Source organism: Antechinus flavipes, chromosome 4 (genome assembly GCF_016432865.1).
Source record: "Antechinus flavipes isolate AdamAnt ecotype Samford, QLD, Australia chromosome 4, AdamAnt_v2, whole genome shotgun sequence".
NCBI lineage: Eukaryota > Metazoa > Chordata > Mammalia > Dasyuromorphia > Dasyuridae > Antechinus > Antechinus flavipes.
Genome location: NC_067401.1, coordinates 258,658,468 through 258,673,505, shown reverse-complemented (window position 1 = coordinate 258,673,505; position 15,038 = coordinate 258,658,468). Strand labels below are relative to the sequence as shown.

Genomic DNA, 15,038 nt, shown 5'->3' with positions numbered 1-15,038 from the left:
TATTCATAGATAGATGCCTAAGGAATATACATTCAAAACATAGAGACTGTAACAGTAAAACTCCAAATAATAAAAGTCAAGATTATATTATTTCCACTGTTTATTCCAGAAGGAGTGCTTATAACCACAAATACAAAGTCCCAGTTTAAGAAGTAAGGCTGAACTCCAATAGCTTTATGATGAAGAGAGCCATCTGCATCCAGAAAGAGGACTGTGGGGACTGAATGTAGAACACAATATTTTCATCTTTGTTTTTCTTGTTGTTTGCTTTTTTCTATTTTTTTCCTTTTTGATCTGACTTTTTTTGTGTAGCATGATAAATCTGGAAATATGTATAGAAAAACTGCACATGTTTAACATATATTGGATTACTTGCCATGTAGTAATAGGAGGGAAGGTAAGAAGAAGAAAAATTTTGGAACACAAGGTTTTGCAAGGATGAATGTTGAAAATTATGCATTTTGAAAATAAGCTATTTTTTAAATGGAAAGAAAAGCCAAAGCTTTCATTTTTAAAAATGTAAAAAAAAAAAAAAAAAAAAAAAAAAAAGACCAGAAGAATGAATTAAACAAAATAGACATCAATCTTAAATGGCTATTAGAGAAGACACTCAAGACAAAAACCCAGAAAAAAGAGAATAACCTTTAAAACATCTATAGGGTATACTTCAAAGAAAAACACAGTTTGACCTTCAGATCAATAAGAATTCCTACAACAAATGTAATGAGTCTAACTTAAAAATGACATTTCAAAATAAAACAAGAATTCTGAAACAGATGGAAAAATTAATAGCTTAGTAGAAGAGGTTCAAAACTTGGTTCCTTGAATATTAGAATGGACCAAAGAGAAGTTAATGATTCCATGAGACAATAAGAAATAATAAAATATAATTAGATTGAAAAAAATGTAAGGTTTCTCATTTCATAAACTGTTCTGGAAAACAAGAAAGTTTACAAATCATTGAATCTCTAAAGCTAATACCAAAAAGAAAGAGAGAGAAAGAGATCCTTGTCATTTTTATAAATCATGATTGAAAACTTCCCAAATCTATTAGAACCAGAATAAAAAAATATAATCTAATGGTCATCTCCTGGAAAAACCTTCAAACAAAAATATTCCATCAGAGTTTTCATAAAGAAAAAATACTGCAAACAGCTAAAAAGAGAGTTCAGCCCTGATTATCCACAATTAGGATCACACAAGATTTGGCAGCTACTCCGTTTGAGCAACAGAGTTTGGACTGCCAAATTTTAAAAGGCAGAAGATAAAGGCTTACAAGAATAATTTACACAGGAAAACTAAGTTATATGTAGGGTCTGGAGTCAGGAAAGTCCATTTTCCTGATTTTAAATCTGGCCTCAGATCCTTACTAACTCCGTGACTGATTGCCTCAGTTTTCACAAATATAAAATGATCTGGAGAAGGAAATAGCAAACTACTTCAGGGGTTATGAAGAGTTGGACACATTGAAAACAACTGAATGACAATGACAATGAAATAGAGGTCTTCTAGGTATTTTTAATGGAAAGATCTTAGAGAAGTAAAAATTTTGAGATACAAACACTGGAGTTCAGAGAAATAGAAAGGTAAATACAAGTGAACAGTCAGAGGGAACTAAATAAGTGATGAGGGAGATATGTGTCCTCTCAGAATTATAATATAATATGAGAGTGGCTTTGTTAATGTTTTGATGACATTTAAAAGAGAAAGGAAAGAAAAGAAAAAGAGGAAATTGCCATTTAACATAATCAGGATGGACAAGTAGAAAATTATATAAATAAAGTGGAAGGGGTAGTAACAGAGCATCACTTTCATCTGAACTTCTCAAGAAAGGATAGAGGATATACCCATTCATCTAAAACATGCTGTTGGGCAAATAATTCAACTTAATAGGGAGATGAGAAATAAGAGATTTGAGGGAAATAAAAGAGAGGGATTAATTGAAAACAGTACTAGCCACTTTTAGAGAAGATGGATCAAAGAAGGATTTTTAATGAAAAAAAAAAAAAAAGGGAAAGTGTGATTGGGGTCTGAAAAGGGAAGTGAAGGAAGTTTAGGAAACTAGAAGCAGATTGTATTTCTATCTTTGCCCTTAAGGAGTTTATAGTCTAAAAAGGGAGTTGACCTCCCTATGAAATAGAGGTTTGCGAACTGTCATTTTAGCATTTTTAACTATTTCCCATATAAATAACTATAATACAAAGTCGAGAACAAGAATTAAAAGAAAAAGGACACAAAAGAAAGTGTTATGAATTGGGGGATGGATGGTTGATATGAGCAGGGAAGGTTATATGGAACAGATGACATTTGAACTAATTCTTTAAGGCCAGGTATGATTTTGTTAGATAGAAATGTAGATAAGGCTTTCCAAGTTCAGAGTAATGTGAACAGAGGCACAGAAGCAAAAAAAAAAAAAAAAAAAAAAAAATAAATGATGAGTGGTCTTAGATAAAACATGGAAGGAGTAGATAAATAGTGTGAGGTAAGGCTGAACAGTTAGGTTGAAACTAAACTTTAAAGCCCTAATACTAGACTAAGAACTTTGTGCTTTATTCAGCAAATCATGGTGAGCTTTTGAAAGTATTTGACCAGATTTATAATATGCCCATAATTGTCTGTATGACTGCTTACTTCTGTTAAGTGATAAAATTTTTGAGTTGTAAGACTATTATTTTTCCATGTCTATGTTGTAAATCCAAAACCAATTATATAATGTTTACTAAATTTTTGTTGAATTGAAAAACTGACCTGAGTTACTCAGAGTGGAAGCCTCTAATAAAATACTACCCCTGCAGTCTGTGTGTACCTATGTATACACAATGGTAAATTTATTAATGTGACCTTGGGCAATTAATTTACTCTATAAAACATATCTATAAAATTCAAGTGTTAGAATACCTTTTGAGTTCTGTTCTTGTTTTCATTTATAAACCTCTGGTGATAAATATTAAAGACAAAAATTCTAAACTGAATTTTAAGTAGCTTTTGATAGAAACTTTATCTTAGCCTTAAGCCTTTTGTTGGCTTAATTTAATGATTTTTCTACTTGAGTTAATATTGTCATTTATTTGAAAGTTATTACTATAAACATTAAAATAATTTGAAATTAAATTGGACTTGTTTTTAGCAGTTCAAATCATTTTTTTATCAGAATTGGTTTTGTTCATTCAAAATCTTAATCACTTGATGGTTAACAAGATTCTCATCTTATTCGCCAGGTGAAATTAATTATAATTGACTTGGGTGAGACTATCTAGCCAGTGTTTCTAGGGGAGTTCAGTATTATATATATCTTGACAGTTAAAAATAGTGCTTGCTGAATTCAAATCCAGCCTCAGGCATTTAACAAGTATTGGCTGTGTCACCCTGGGCAAGTCACTTAACCCCAGTGGCCAAAGGGGGAGAAGCGGGGAGAGATAGTGTTTGGTTTCATGTACAAAATAAAATTAAAACCATTTTTTAAAAAGTTCATAACCTTAAAGTGATTCCCAAGCCAACATTTATTAATTGTATTGCATTGTATAATCAGATGACATTTATTAAAAGTATCTGGTTGTAATATGAGGGAAGTTAGGCATGTTTACCATGTGGAAATGTGAGTTTTATTTTGAGAATGTTTTCTTTTGTTTTTCTTTCTAAAGACCAGATTTCTGAATTATTGTTAGCATTTGTTTTCATATCCTTATAAGTATTTTTGTCTTTTCAAATAAATATTTAACATTGGATATTCTTGTTTAATGAAATTTTTTTAAATGAATCAATTAAAATTGGAGTTATACACATGTAATATGACTGGATATGAATCTGTGAAATATTTTAACAGTCATTTTGAATTGGCCTTTATTTTGATTTTAGCTATCCAGAGTTTTGGATCTTCCACCAGAAAACTTGATCAAGTCAATATCTGCAGTTCCAATCTCCAAAAAAGAGTAAAGTATTTTTTTTTCCATATAGTAAACTGAAATGCTGCTAACCTAAATTGATATAGCATGTGTGTACACACATTTTATGCTAGTAAACAAAATAGTTGAGTTTCAGGGAGCTAGCTATGGAAGTAAAATTTTATATATTAAAACATTTTCTCATTGACATTATACTATAGAAATATATGTACAGAAAAAATTATATTTCCTCTTTGAACAATTAGTCTTGTATAAAAGTCAGAATGGTTTGCCTCAGAAAGTCATGTTCATTTTAATTGGATATTTTCAAATAGAGATTGGGTGTGTAAGAATGCGAATTTTTTTTAGCCTATATAGATCCTGAAGGCCCTTTCAACTATGAAATTCTATAGTTGTCCCAAATATTGACTGTTATTGCAAGTTCTGATAATTTTCCTGTATTATCTATACTGCTGTTCTCTTGGAGAGGATTTTTTTTTTTTTAACTAGAATTTAGAGCAAATAAAATAACTGGAACTTGTCAAGAGTCTCCATTAATTAAATTCTGATAGGCTAAGCACTGATGGTATGTAGAATATAGTGTCTCTTCACCCTCACTCCAGCCATACTTCTCAGGAATTTTGTTCTCAGAGCTAAACAGGAGCCTCGTAGAGATAATGTAATTTGACACCTTTCTCAGCATAACATCAATCATCATTGAAACACATTTAAAATTATTCTCAAGCCATTCTATAGTTGGGGTCTGAGATAAACCTATTTCAGTATATGCATAAAACATATACTTGGATCTCTTAAATATTCTATTGATTTCATTAGTTTGCATATTCCCTCCACTGACTTGGAATCAAGCCTTTTTGTGCCTTTTCAGCTTGGGCTTCTTTTTATTTGTACCTCATAAATGATCTACCCAGTGTGTTAGAGTCCTTCCTCTTTTCTTTTTTATATTCTGTATTCTTTTTCTCTTTTTTATGTGTGTTCTGAAGATATCACTATACTATGGTGTTGTCTGTAGGAATCCTGCGAGTATACTTCCAAGGGCTAATTGTATAATAGGGTCGATTAGGTCTGGGTTGTTTTCATTAAGTGGTGATAGAGGGAGGAATCGGGGTTCTTTTAGGAGGCCAAAGTGGATCACTCGCATGCTGTAAACAGCTGTGAGTATTGTGGCAATTAGGGTTATACATAGGGCTCAGGTGTTTACATGTGACGTATTTATGGCTTCAATGATTGAATTTTTTGAATAGAATCCAGCTAGGAAAGGTGTGCCTATGAGGGCAAGACTGCCTAAGATGATTGCTGATGAGGCGATGGGGAGAAGTATAAGCAGGCCTCCTATTTTGCGAATATCTTGTTCATCATTAAGACTATGAATAATAGAGCCAGAGCGTAGGAAGAGCATTGCTTTAAAGAAGGCATGGGTACAGATGTGCAGGAATGCTAGGTGGGGCTGATTTAGGCCTAGTGTTACTATTATTAGGCCAAGTTGGTTGGATGTGGAGAAGGTTAAGATTTTTTAAATAACGTTTTGTGTGATAGCACAGATAGTGGTAAATAAGGTTGTGATGCTTCCTAGACAGAGTATAGTGGTTAAAGCTATTTGGTTGTTTTCTATAATAGGATTAAATCGGATTAGTAAGAAGATCAGTTGCTGTCATTCAAGAAGACAAGACACAATACCATTGTACTATCTTGAAACATCCAGGTTCTTCTCTCCCAACATCCCAACACCCAACGTTCTACCCTAGCACTCAATTCTTCCATTTGTGAGAACTGGATATGGAATAGACTTTTCCCTTGTTGGATATTGCACCTTTTGAAAATTGTTTTCTCCAGTGGAGAGAGAGAGAGAGAGAGAGAAAGAGAGAGAAAGAGAAATAATATTTGCCCTGCTTAACTCTTTGGAATACTGACTTGAGATTACTTTGTGTGTTGGAAAGGAAGAAAGCAAAAAGTGCAATGCAAATTGTTGGTTCATTTTTAAATTTATTTTTCTTGATGTAAAAGCTTTTTTAAATTGTAAATAGAAGTTGGAAATAGAAAATAGCCATAGTCTTTCTTTAGAGTTCCTGTAAATTTTTTAATAGGGAGAAACAATTTTATTTTCTTTCAATATTTTTTAGAGAAGTAGCTGATTTCCAACTTTCTGTACATTCTGTGCTGGAGAGCAGCAGTGGTCACTCAAAACCAGATATTCAAGTTCAAACCCGAAGACTAGCAGAGAAGGTATTTTAACACCTAATTTGTGTTTTTTATTAAGTTTATTACTGGGCTAAAAACAGACTGTCTATTTAATCATACATTTATAGTAATCATTGCCCAAAAAAAGCTGATCAATGTGAGATAATTTTATTTTAAAGCATTACTGTAAAACTATGATTTTTTTCAAATTGTATAAAAATAAAAGATTTACTCTTGATTCAGCATCTTTTAATTTTCTGGTTAAATACTTGGAGAATAACTAGAATATTAATTAAATTTACAGATTATTTGAATCTGGGTAGACTTCTGGATACTTGGGCGAATGTAGTTAAAATGCAGAATGAATTGGATAAATTGAAGTAGTGGATAACAATTTTAAAATAGTTCTCGATGAAGATGAACATAAAATGAGAAAAAAATGATTAGATGTAATAGAAAATCGTTGGATTTTGTATTATTTAATAAATCTCTTTTACTTCCAATAGTCACAGTTTGTTTAGTAGCAGGGAAAAAATGTAGGGGTAATGAATGACCAAATGTAAGTTGTATCATAATGTGAAGTTAGATCAGGTCTGTTAAGAAGCTAATTATAAGCAAAGCAGAGAGAGAATTGGGATCAGAGATGGCATAAATAGAAAATAAAGGTTATTTAACTAATAAAGGGATAACTAAGATGATAAAACAATCCTGCAAATAAGTAATAGGGTTTTGTTTTGTTTAAACTAATTCGAACTCTCTTTAGCAAAGTCATCTATATATAGGTTTCTGTCTAAGTTAGCCTGTAGTTGAAATGTGAATCTCCTTTTACAGAGTTCCTGACAATGTGTAGCCTTTCTCTGCTGGAAGACTTCAGACCTCCTAAGGGAGCCTCTTCTGCATGTAATTAGCTCTGCAGAAACTTCCCATTTAGTCAAGCCAAAATAAAAACAAAGCTGCTTTTTTTTTTTTTAAATTTTAATCTCTAATTAGAATATAAGTTCCTTTCGAAGAAATATTATTTTGTTTCGACCAAGCACAATGCTTTATACATCATTCAGTCAGCATTTAATAAATATTTTTTAAAGTGAAATGAAATAAAATCTTTCTCTACAATTTTTACCCATTGTTCCTAGTTTTGTTGTCTAGTGGCAAGCAAAAGACATTTAGTTCTTTTCCTTGGGATTTCCCTTCAAATATTTGAAGACTCCAATGATGTTTGAAGTCTTTTTTTTTTTTTTTTAATCTTTAGGCTAATCATTCTCTGATCTTTATTTATAAAACAAATAAAGAAACAAAACATTGTAATAAAGCTTTTTGTCTTTATTTTATAGTCCTTGATAGTTCTTCCCCCATATGGAGATTCCATTGGCCAGTTCTTTCTTATGAGGCTTGGTGGTACAATTGAAACTTTATATCTCCTGGTTTGGGGAGTAGAGCCTAGCATTGAGTTACCTTTTTTTCATTTCATTCAAAATTTGTCCTTTTTTGATCCTTTATACCCATTATTTCTCAGAAATAATGACTAAAGGTATCAACTAGCTTCATAATTTCCTCAGGCAGTAATATCATCTATACCTGTTACCTGAATGCAGAAGTTAATATACACAATAAGTAAGACACATAACTCAGGGAACTGATGATTTTAGATATTATTATGAGTAAATATATAGAAAACCATGGCAGTAGTTGTCCAGACATCAACTGAATTTTTACATTATGTGCATTTATATGCATGTGTAAATATCTTAAACATTTTAGGCACATTGTTTTTTATTTTTGGTTTTTTTTTGGTTTTTTTTGTTCCAATCTTTCATTTTTATTATTTATGATCTTTTTTTTAAATTAAAGCTTTTTATTTATAAAATATATGCATGGGTTATTTTTCAGCATTGACCCTTGCAAAACCTTGTGTTCAAAATTTTCCCCTCCTTAACCTCACCCTCTCCCCTAGATGGCAGGTGATCCAATTCATGTTAAATATGTTAAAATACGTATTGAATCCAATATACGTATACATATTTATACAGTTATCTTGATGCACAAGAAAAATTGGATCAAGAACGAAAAAAACTGAGAAAGAAAATAAAATGCAAGCAAACAACAACAGAAAGAGTGAAAATGCTATGTTGTGGTCCACACTCAGTTCTCATAGTCCTCTCTCTGGATGTAAATGGCTCTCTTCATCACAAGATTATTGTAACTGATATGAATTATCTCATTGTTGAAAAAAGTCAAGTCCATCAGAATTGATCATCGTAGAATCTTCTTGTTGCACTTTATTTTGCAAAAATATTGGCTAATGGTTTCAGAATGACATTTGCCAATTCTTTAAGTTATCCAAACTATATATCATCAGGCCTGTTTATTTGTAAGTATTTAATAAGTTAAAAACATGCACAATTCAAGACCCTTGTTCTTATGCGACTCTGAGAACTGACACATAGAACAAAAATAATTGACTAAACACCAGTTGAATTATTTACATTATGTACATTAATGTAAAATTTTTTAATATGAAACTACATGCTTTGTGATGCTCAGATAGAAATAAAATGTATAAAATTTGCAGGTCAGAATGATTGTTGTGATAGCAAGTCATCATCTCATTACCAGAAACATTTAGAATTTCAAAGGAGAAGAATGGAGATCTGGAGTAGGACAGCACTCCATGATATAAGATATAAGGATATGAGGCAGAAAGTGATGAAAGGAATAAACAAAAGAAGGGAATTTGGAAAGAGTTTATCTGATTAAAAAATAATAAGCCTAGGAGAATAGCGATACCTTGACTAAAAAGAGTTCATTGGATGCCGTTGCAGACCAAATACTTGTTTTCATCTTAGAAGTATATGTGCCTCTTTTCATTTAATATCTAATTTAATATATTTATATTTCCAGCTAAAATGTGATACAGTAGTGAGTGAAATCAGCACTGGACCTGGGACAGTAAACTTCAAAATAAACAGGGAACTGTTAACAAAGGTAAGAATTGTTAATATTTCATATTTATAATTTAGGCAAAAGGTAATTCTTCAATCATGGAAGCTCTTCTAAAATGAAATCTTTTGAAATTTACATGGAATTTTATATTGCAAACAGCGAGTATATATTGAGTGTTTGCTGTTCAACAACTTGATTCAGTGTTTCTTAATCCATCATATACCAGATGCAGAGACCAAAAAAAAAAAAACACCACACACACACACACACACACACACACACACACACACAACAACAACAACAACAACAACAACTGTTTCTGCCCTTAGGGAGCTTATATTTTACTAAGGAGATACCACATATAAGCAGATGATGTAAATACAAGTTATCACTGTGCTTGGAACAATGAAAGACATAAGGGAAGTGTAAAAATCATCTGCCTTCTGAGAACCTATATTCTGATGGAAGAAATTAGATTTCATTTAATACTTTATAGGCAATACAAAATTGTCTGGTATAAGTAATAAATAGAATCATGAAGAGATCTGGACTGAATTTTTAAAACCATCTAGCCCAGCACACCCTGCCCCCTCCACCCCCCCTCAGATAAGGAAACTGAAAACCAGAGAAGTTAAGAAATTTGTCTGTAATTAAATAATAGAAACAGGACCCTCAAATCCATTTCACTTTCAGCTATGTAACTAACTGCCCAGACTTTGGAGATAGGATCTGTCATTTTGTTTTTTTCTTGATGGTAGTCATACTGTTAGTATTTGTTGATGGAGAAAATATATAATAACAAAAACTTAAGTTCATTAATATTTCTAAATGCATTTGTATCTCATTAATGACAGTAATATCTATATGATTTGAAAAATAATAAGCTATTTTTGTGCAAAGCATACATCATTCTACAGAAGGTATGCATATTATTTATGCATTCATGGTAAATTCATAAACCTGTTGCAATAATTATAAGTTCTCATTTTGAGAACAACTATTTTAGACTATCCCCAATTTGCTGGTCTTTTGCTATAGGTTTGGTTTGATTTGTTCTTCATGTTCCAAGACATCTAGGAGTGATACTTTCTGGATGATAACTTTCTGCATATAGAGTTTTAAGGTGGCATCACTCCATGCGGACTGTGCTTTAAAAAAAAAAAACCTTATATGTAGAGGAGCATGCTACAGAATACTTCAGTGCAATGCCTCTGCTCTAGGATCTAGAATGGTACCATGCTCACAATAGACAATAAATAATTTCCTCCCCCTCCAAGATTCAGAAACCTATGCAAAGAAGTTTTAGTCTTCAGGAGTTGAAAGATTTAAGATAGTTTTAATGTTGAGGTAAAATACAACCTATTTCTCCCAATTAATAATTCTATGGAACTGATCAATTTATTCACACCAGAGTTTCCAGAGTAGAGGTAAACAGGTTTTGTTTTTCTTTGCCAATTGCAAAATATTAGATGAAGAACCATGTTCCCATTTCTTTCTATTGTTTTAAATGGAAAAATGGTGTTTAATTAACAAAATTTTGCTTTAAAGCTCTTTTGTATTGGATAATGCTGTATCTGATGATACATGATTAAAGTTACAAATTAGTCTTTGACAACTGTATGTTGACCTTATTTTCATTCTTTGGTCTCAATTCTTGGATATTTGTTATTTGATTCAGAGTGATGAACTAGCCTGTTTTTTTAAGGTGAAATGTACTTGGGGGTGAGCTTTTTTGAGGCTGTGGATTCAAATCTTATACAACTAAGTGTAATTCATTTGAGGTGCCACATAAAGGGATTAGTCCTGGCCCCAAGACATTGTAAATTGTATTGCCTCTGTAGTTGGCACTGTTCCTAAAAGATCTTATGAGACAGAAATTTTTTTTTCTCCATTACTGATCAGGATTAAACTCAAAAGATAAATGTGTTGTGCTATTTCTGCTTGTTGTACCTACTTCCATTTCCCTCTTTAGTCAGATATTAAAGAAATAGCCTATTGGAATGTATTTAGTGGCACAGATAGCCAAGAGTAAGCTTAATAAAGTTGTAGTTTTGTATTAGGCTGGCATGTTAAGTGCTGAAGAACACATCTTTGCCAGTCAACTAAAAATGTAGCTTTATTTAACCTATTTTTCTTTTTTTTTTAGGTTATGATACTCATGAGTCCAAAGTCACATATTTCATTTTAGCAGCTAGTGTTTATATGGGGCCTTTCTCTGTGCCAGACACTGTGCCAAATATTTTACAAGTATTTTTTCATTTGATCTTCACGTCCTGGGAAGTAGGTGCTATTATTATTCCCATTTTACAGTTAGAGAAACCAAGGCATGCAGAGACTTAGGTGACTAAGTATCTAAGGACAGTTTTGAAATTGAGTCTTTCTGGTTCAAGACCCAAGGCTCTATCCACTGGGCTGTCTGGAAAAAATTTTTCTGAGACAATAGCTGAGATCATTTAAACTGACCAGATGTGTTGTAAATGTATATTCCATGATTTTCCAGGGAGTTAGGGAAAAGCATCATCCCCACTTGGGGATATCTAAAAGTGTATGTCCTGCAACCAGAAGGTTAATCACGTGTTAGGTGAGACCTAGTATCTCCAAATAAAAATTTATAAATGAAATTGCCTCGTCTTATCAGAATTTATATTGTAGAACTACCCTGATGGCTAGTTCTAATTACATAGAAACTTTTCCTTTCCCTCCTCACATTCTTCTTAACTTGTTTTGATCTGGCTTCCAAGCTTATCATTCCACTGAAAACCACTTTATTCCTATTATCAGTGTACTCTCACTTACAACATCCAATTGTCTTTTCTCACTTTTTATTCTCCTGGATCTCTCTGGTGCCTTTGACACATGATGACTTTCCCTGCATTTTCTCCCTAGGTTTTAGGGACACTATTCTCTCCTAGTTCTCCTCCATATCTGATAGCTCCTTCTCAGTCTCTTTTGTGGGATCCTCCTCTATATAACACTCTCTAACTGAAGGTCCCTCAAGGTTCTGTCCTGAGCCCTCTTTTTTTCTTCCTTCATACTACCTCACTAGATATTCTCATCAGTTTCTATGGATTTAATTATTGTCTCTAAATACTGACATTCACAAATCTACTTATCCTGCCCCAATCTCTCTTCTGACTTTTAGCCTCACAATTTCAGTTGTCTTTCAAACGTCTCTAGTGGATATATTGTAGACAACTTAAATTTATTATGTCCGAAACTCCTACCTTCTCTATTATACCATTTTCCCAATCTCTCAGGTTCACAGTTTAGGAATCATCCTCAACTCTTCATTCTCTCACTCTCCTTATCCAGTCTGTTGCCAAGGTCTATCAGTTTCACTATTGCAACATCTCTCATACATAACCCCTTCTCTACTCTAGCACTGATACCATTCTAGTGCAGACCTTCATCACTTCATACCCGCATTATTGCAAAAGCCTGGTTGTGAGTCTGCCTACCTCAAGTCTTTTCCCACTTCATTCTATCCTCCATTTAGCTGTCAGAGTGATTTTCCTAAAACACAAGTCTGACTATATCACCAACCCTACTCAGTAAACAATAATGGCTCCCTACTCCCATGACCAAATGCAAAATGTTCTCTTTGATATACAAAGCCTTTCATAAGGTGGCTGCCTCCTGTCTTTTCAGTTTTATTGCACTTTGTTCCCCAACACATATTCTTTGATCCAATGACACTGGTCTCCTGGCACTTCCAAAAATGAGACATTTATCATTTCTTAGCTCTGGACATTTTCTTTGGCTGTCCCTCATTTCTGGAACTCTCCTCATTCTCTGTCACCTCAAGGGAGCAGATTTGATGCTTACTTTTTTGATGGTATAACTTAAGTTTTTTTTGTACCTCAGTGATCACTCAAGGTTTGATAGTATGCTGCTGGCATAGAGCAGATGGAGAACTTCTCAGAATATAGTGATCGGTGAAAGAATAAAATAAAAAGTGCTCAACATAGAACAAAAGAATAACCTACAAAGAAGCAAAGATGGAAAGTCATGAATATAAGACATTATATTATATGTTATATAATATATATTTTCTCAAAATGGAAATTTATTGTTTACATATTTTGAGTCCTTCCTATTCTGCTAGACACATTACAATATTATGTTTTGTTTTTCCTTTTCCTGTCTATTTGATTTTTTCTTACTTTGTATTTAGTTATAAATAGGTTGTTTTTGTTTTGTTTTGTTTTTTAAGAAGGAAACTATGCACTAAACGTGCATAGTTAAGAAAAACAAATTCATATGGAGCAGTTAGATGGTGCAGTGCATAAAGCTTCAGCCCTGGTGTCAGGAGGATCTAAATTCAAATACAGCCTCAGACACTTAAACATTTACTGGCTATGTCACCCTGGGCAAGCCACTTAACAGCAGTTGCTTCATACACAAAAAAATTCCTATTGTGGCCATGTCCAAAATTGCACAGATCTTAAATTATTAGCATAAAAGTGTGGAAATAGGTGCACAGTGATGCTAGCTAATATTTTGTATTGTATTTGGGGTCAGAGGATATTGTTTTGAATCCCCTGGAAAAAACATAACATCCTTGAACCCTTCTGTTTCCTGATATATAAAATGAGGGTGTTGGACTAGGTGGCCTCCAAGTCCATCCTATTCTTTATGGAGTTATTAAATTTTCCAAGCATTTTTTGTGCATTGTCTCATGATTCTTAAAATCACCATATGTGATCAGTGCTATAGGTCTAAGTCTCACCATTTTAGAGATGAAAATTTGAGGCTCAAATAGGTTAAATAACTTGCCATGATCATTCAGCACAATTTATGTATATTGAAGGTAGAATATGAACTCGGCTAGGTCCTTCTTCAAGTTCAATATTGTTTCTGCACTGCCCAGATAAATCTATCTTAAATTAAACTCTATTTTTAGGGAGAAAATGCAGTATGTAAAGATTATAATCTGGCTTGTATCACAGCACTCTACTGAAACTGCTTTCTGATAATGATCTTATTCTCCTTGAACTGCGATATCTGAAGTTTTTGACCATCTCATCCTTTTGAATGTCCACTTCTTTCTTTAGAAAAATATTTTTATTATTTTTTCTTAACTCCTAAAGCTTTTTTTTCTTTCTCTTATTATTTCCTCATCTCTTTATGCTTCTTGAGCCATAGGTATCTTAAAAAGGTTCTTTTATTTGCCACCTCCATCTATTTTGTAAGGTAAATTATCACTTATATTCATATGACTTCCAAATCTCTACATCTAACTCCAGTCTCTTCCCCAGATATTTCGTTTCATATTTCCAGCTATATACTATATTTCCTTACTTGAACATCTCACTTACTCATTCCATCCCACATCAGATTCAATATATCCAAAATTTTGGTTCTCATATTCTTCCAAAACACTTGGCCTTTTATGTAACTTCTCTATTTCTCTTGATGTTATCAGCATCCTTTTCACTTAAGCTCCAAACCTTAGCATCATCTTTGACTCTCTGCTCTCAGTCTTTAGCTTTTCTAAGCTCCTGAAGGTAGAGATTTACATGGAGAAGTTTCAGTTCTCTATTAAATAATAAGATAATTATTTAAAATCAGTTTTTTGTAGTATCTTTTTAAAGAATTAAATTCTGATTGCACTTATTTTTTAGACAGTGCTACAACAAGTATTTGAAAATGGTGCAAATTATGGATTAAAAAGTGAACTTTTTTCTGATCTTCCCCAGAAGAAGGTAGTGGTTGAATTTAGGTGAGTATATATATTTAGATATTAAACAGTTCATATAACTAATTGAGAAAGTACTTTTCAGGTTGGTGTTTTGCAGACATTAACTACTTTCATATTATTTTCAAGTTGGACAACCTCAAAAGCAACGCATTTAGAATCTGAGGTCACAATCAATTATATAAGACATGAGTTTATAGATAATCAATCCAGATATTTTTTCACTCATTAGATGCTTTGTCTTTTGTCTTTTTAAAAAATAAAGTATCATTTATTTTCTTAGTAAAAGAATGTTTCTCTGCACAGCATCCTTTTGAGAT

General features: G+C 32.6%; 1 protein-coding gene across 6 annotated transcripts in view; it reads left to right on the top strand.

Moving 5' to 3' along the window:
- The window catches only part of RARS2 (arginyl-tRNA synthetase 2, mitochondrial), a 94,325-nt gene that overhangs the window by 2,877 nt on the left and 76,410 nt on the right, over positions 1-15,038 (top strand). For 5 of the 6 annotated variants that reach the window (XR_007953585.1, XM_051997375.1, XM_051997373.1 and 2 more), the window contains exons 2-5: positions 3,856-3,929; positions 6,023-6,125; positions 8,979-9,062; positions 14,645-14,742. Coding sequence is in view for 5 of the 6 variants with exons in the window: in XM_051997375.1 (XP_051853335.1) it covers positions 3,856-3,929; positions 6,023-6,125; positions 8,979-9,062; positions 14,645-14,742 (359 nt within the window). In the remaining variant the exon portion in view is untranslated. The remainder of the gene's footprint in view (positions 1-3,855; positions 3,930-6,022; positions 6,126-8,978; positions 9,063-14,644; positions 14,743-15,038) is intronic. The other variant, XM_051997377.1, reaches the window with a different exon arrangement.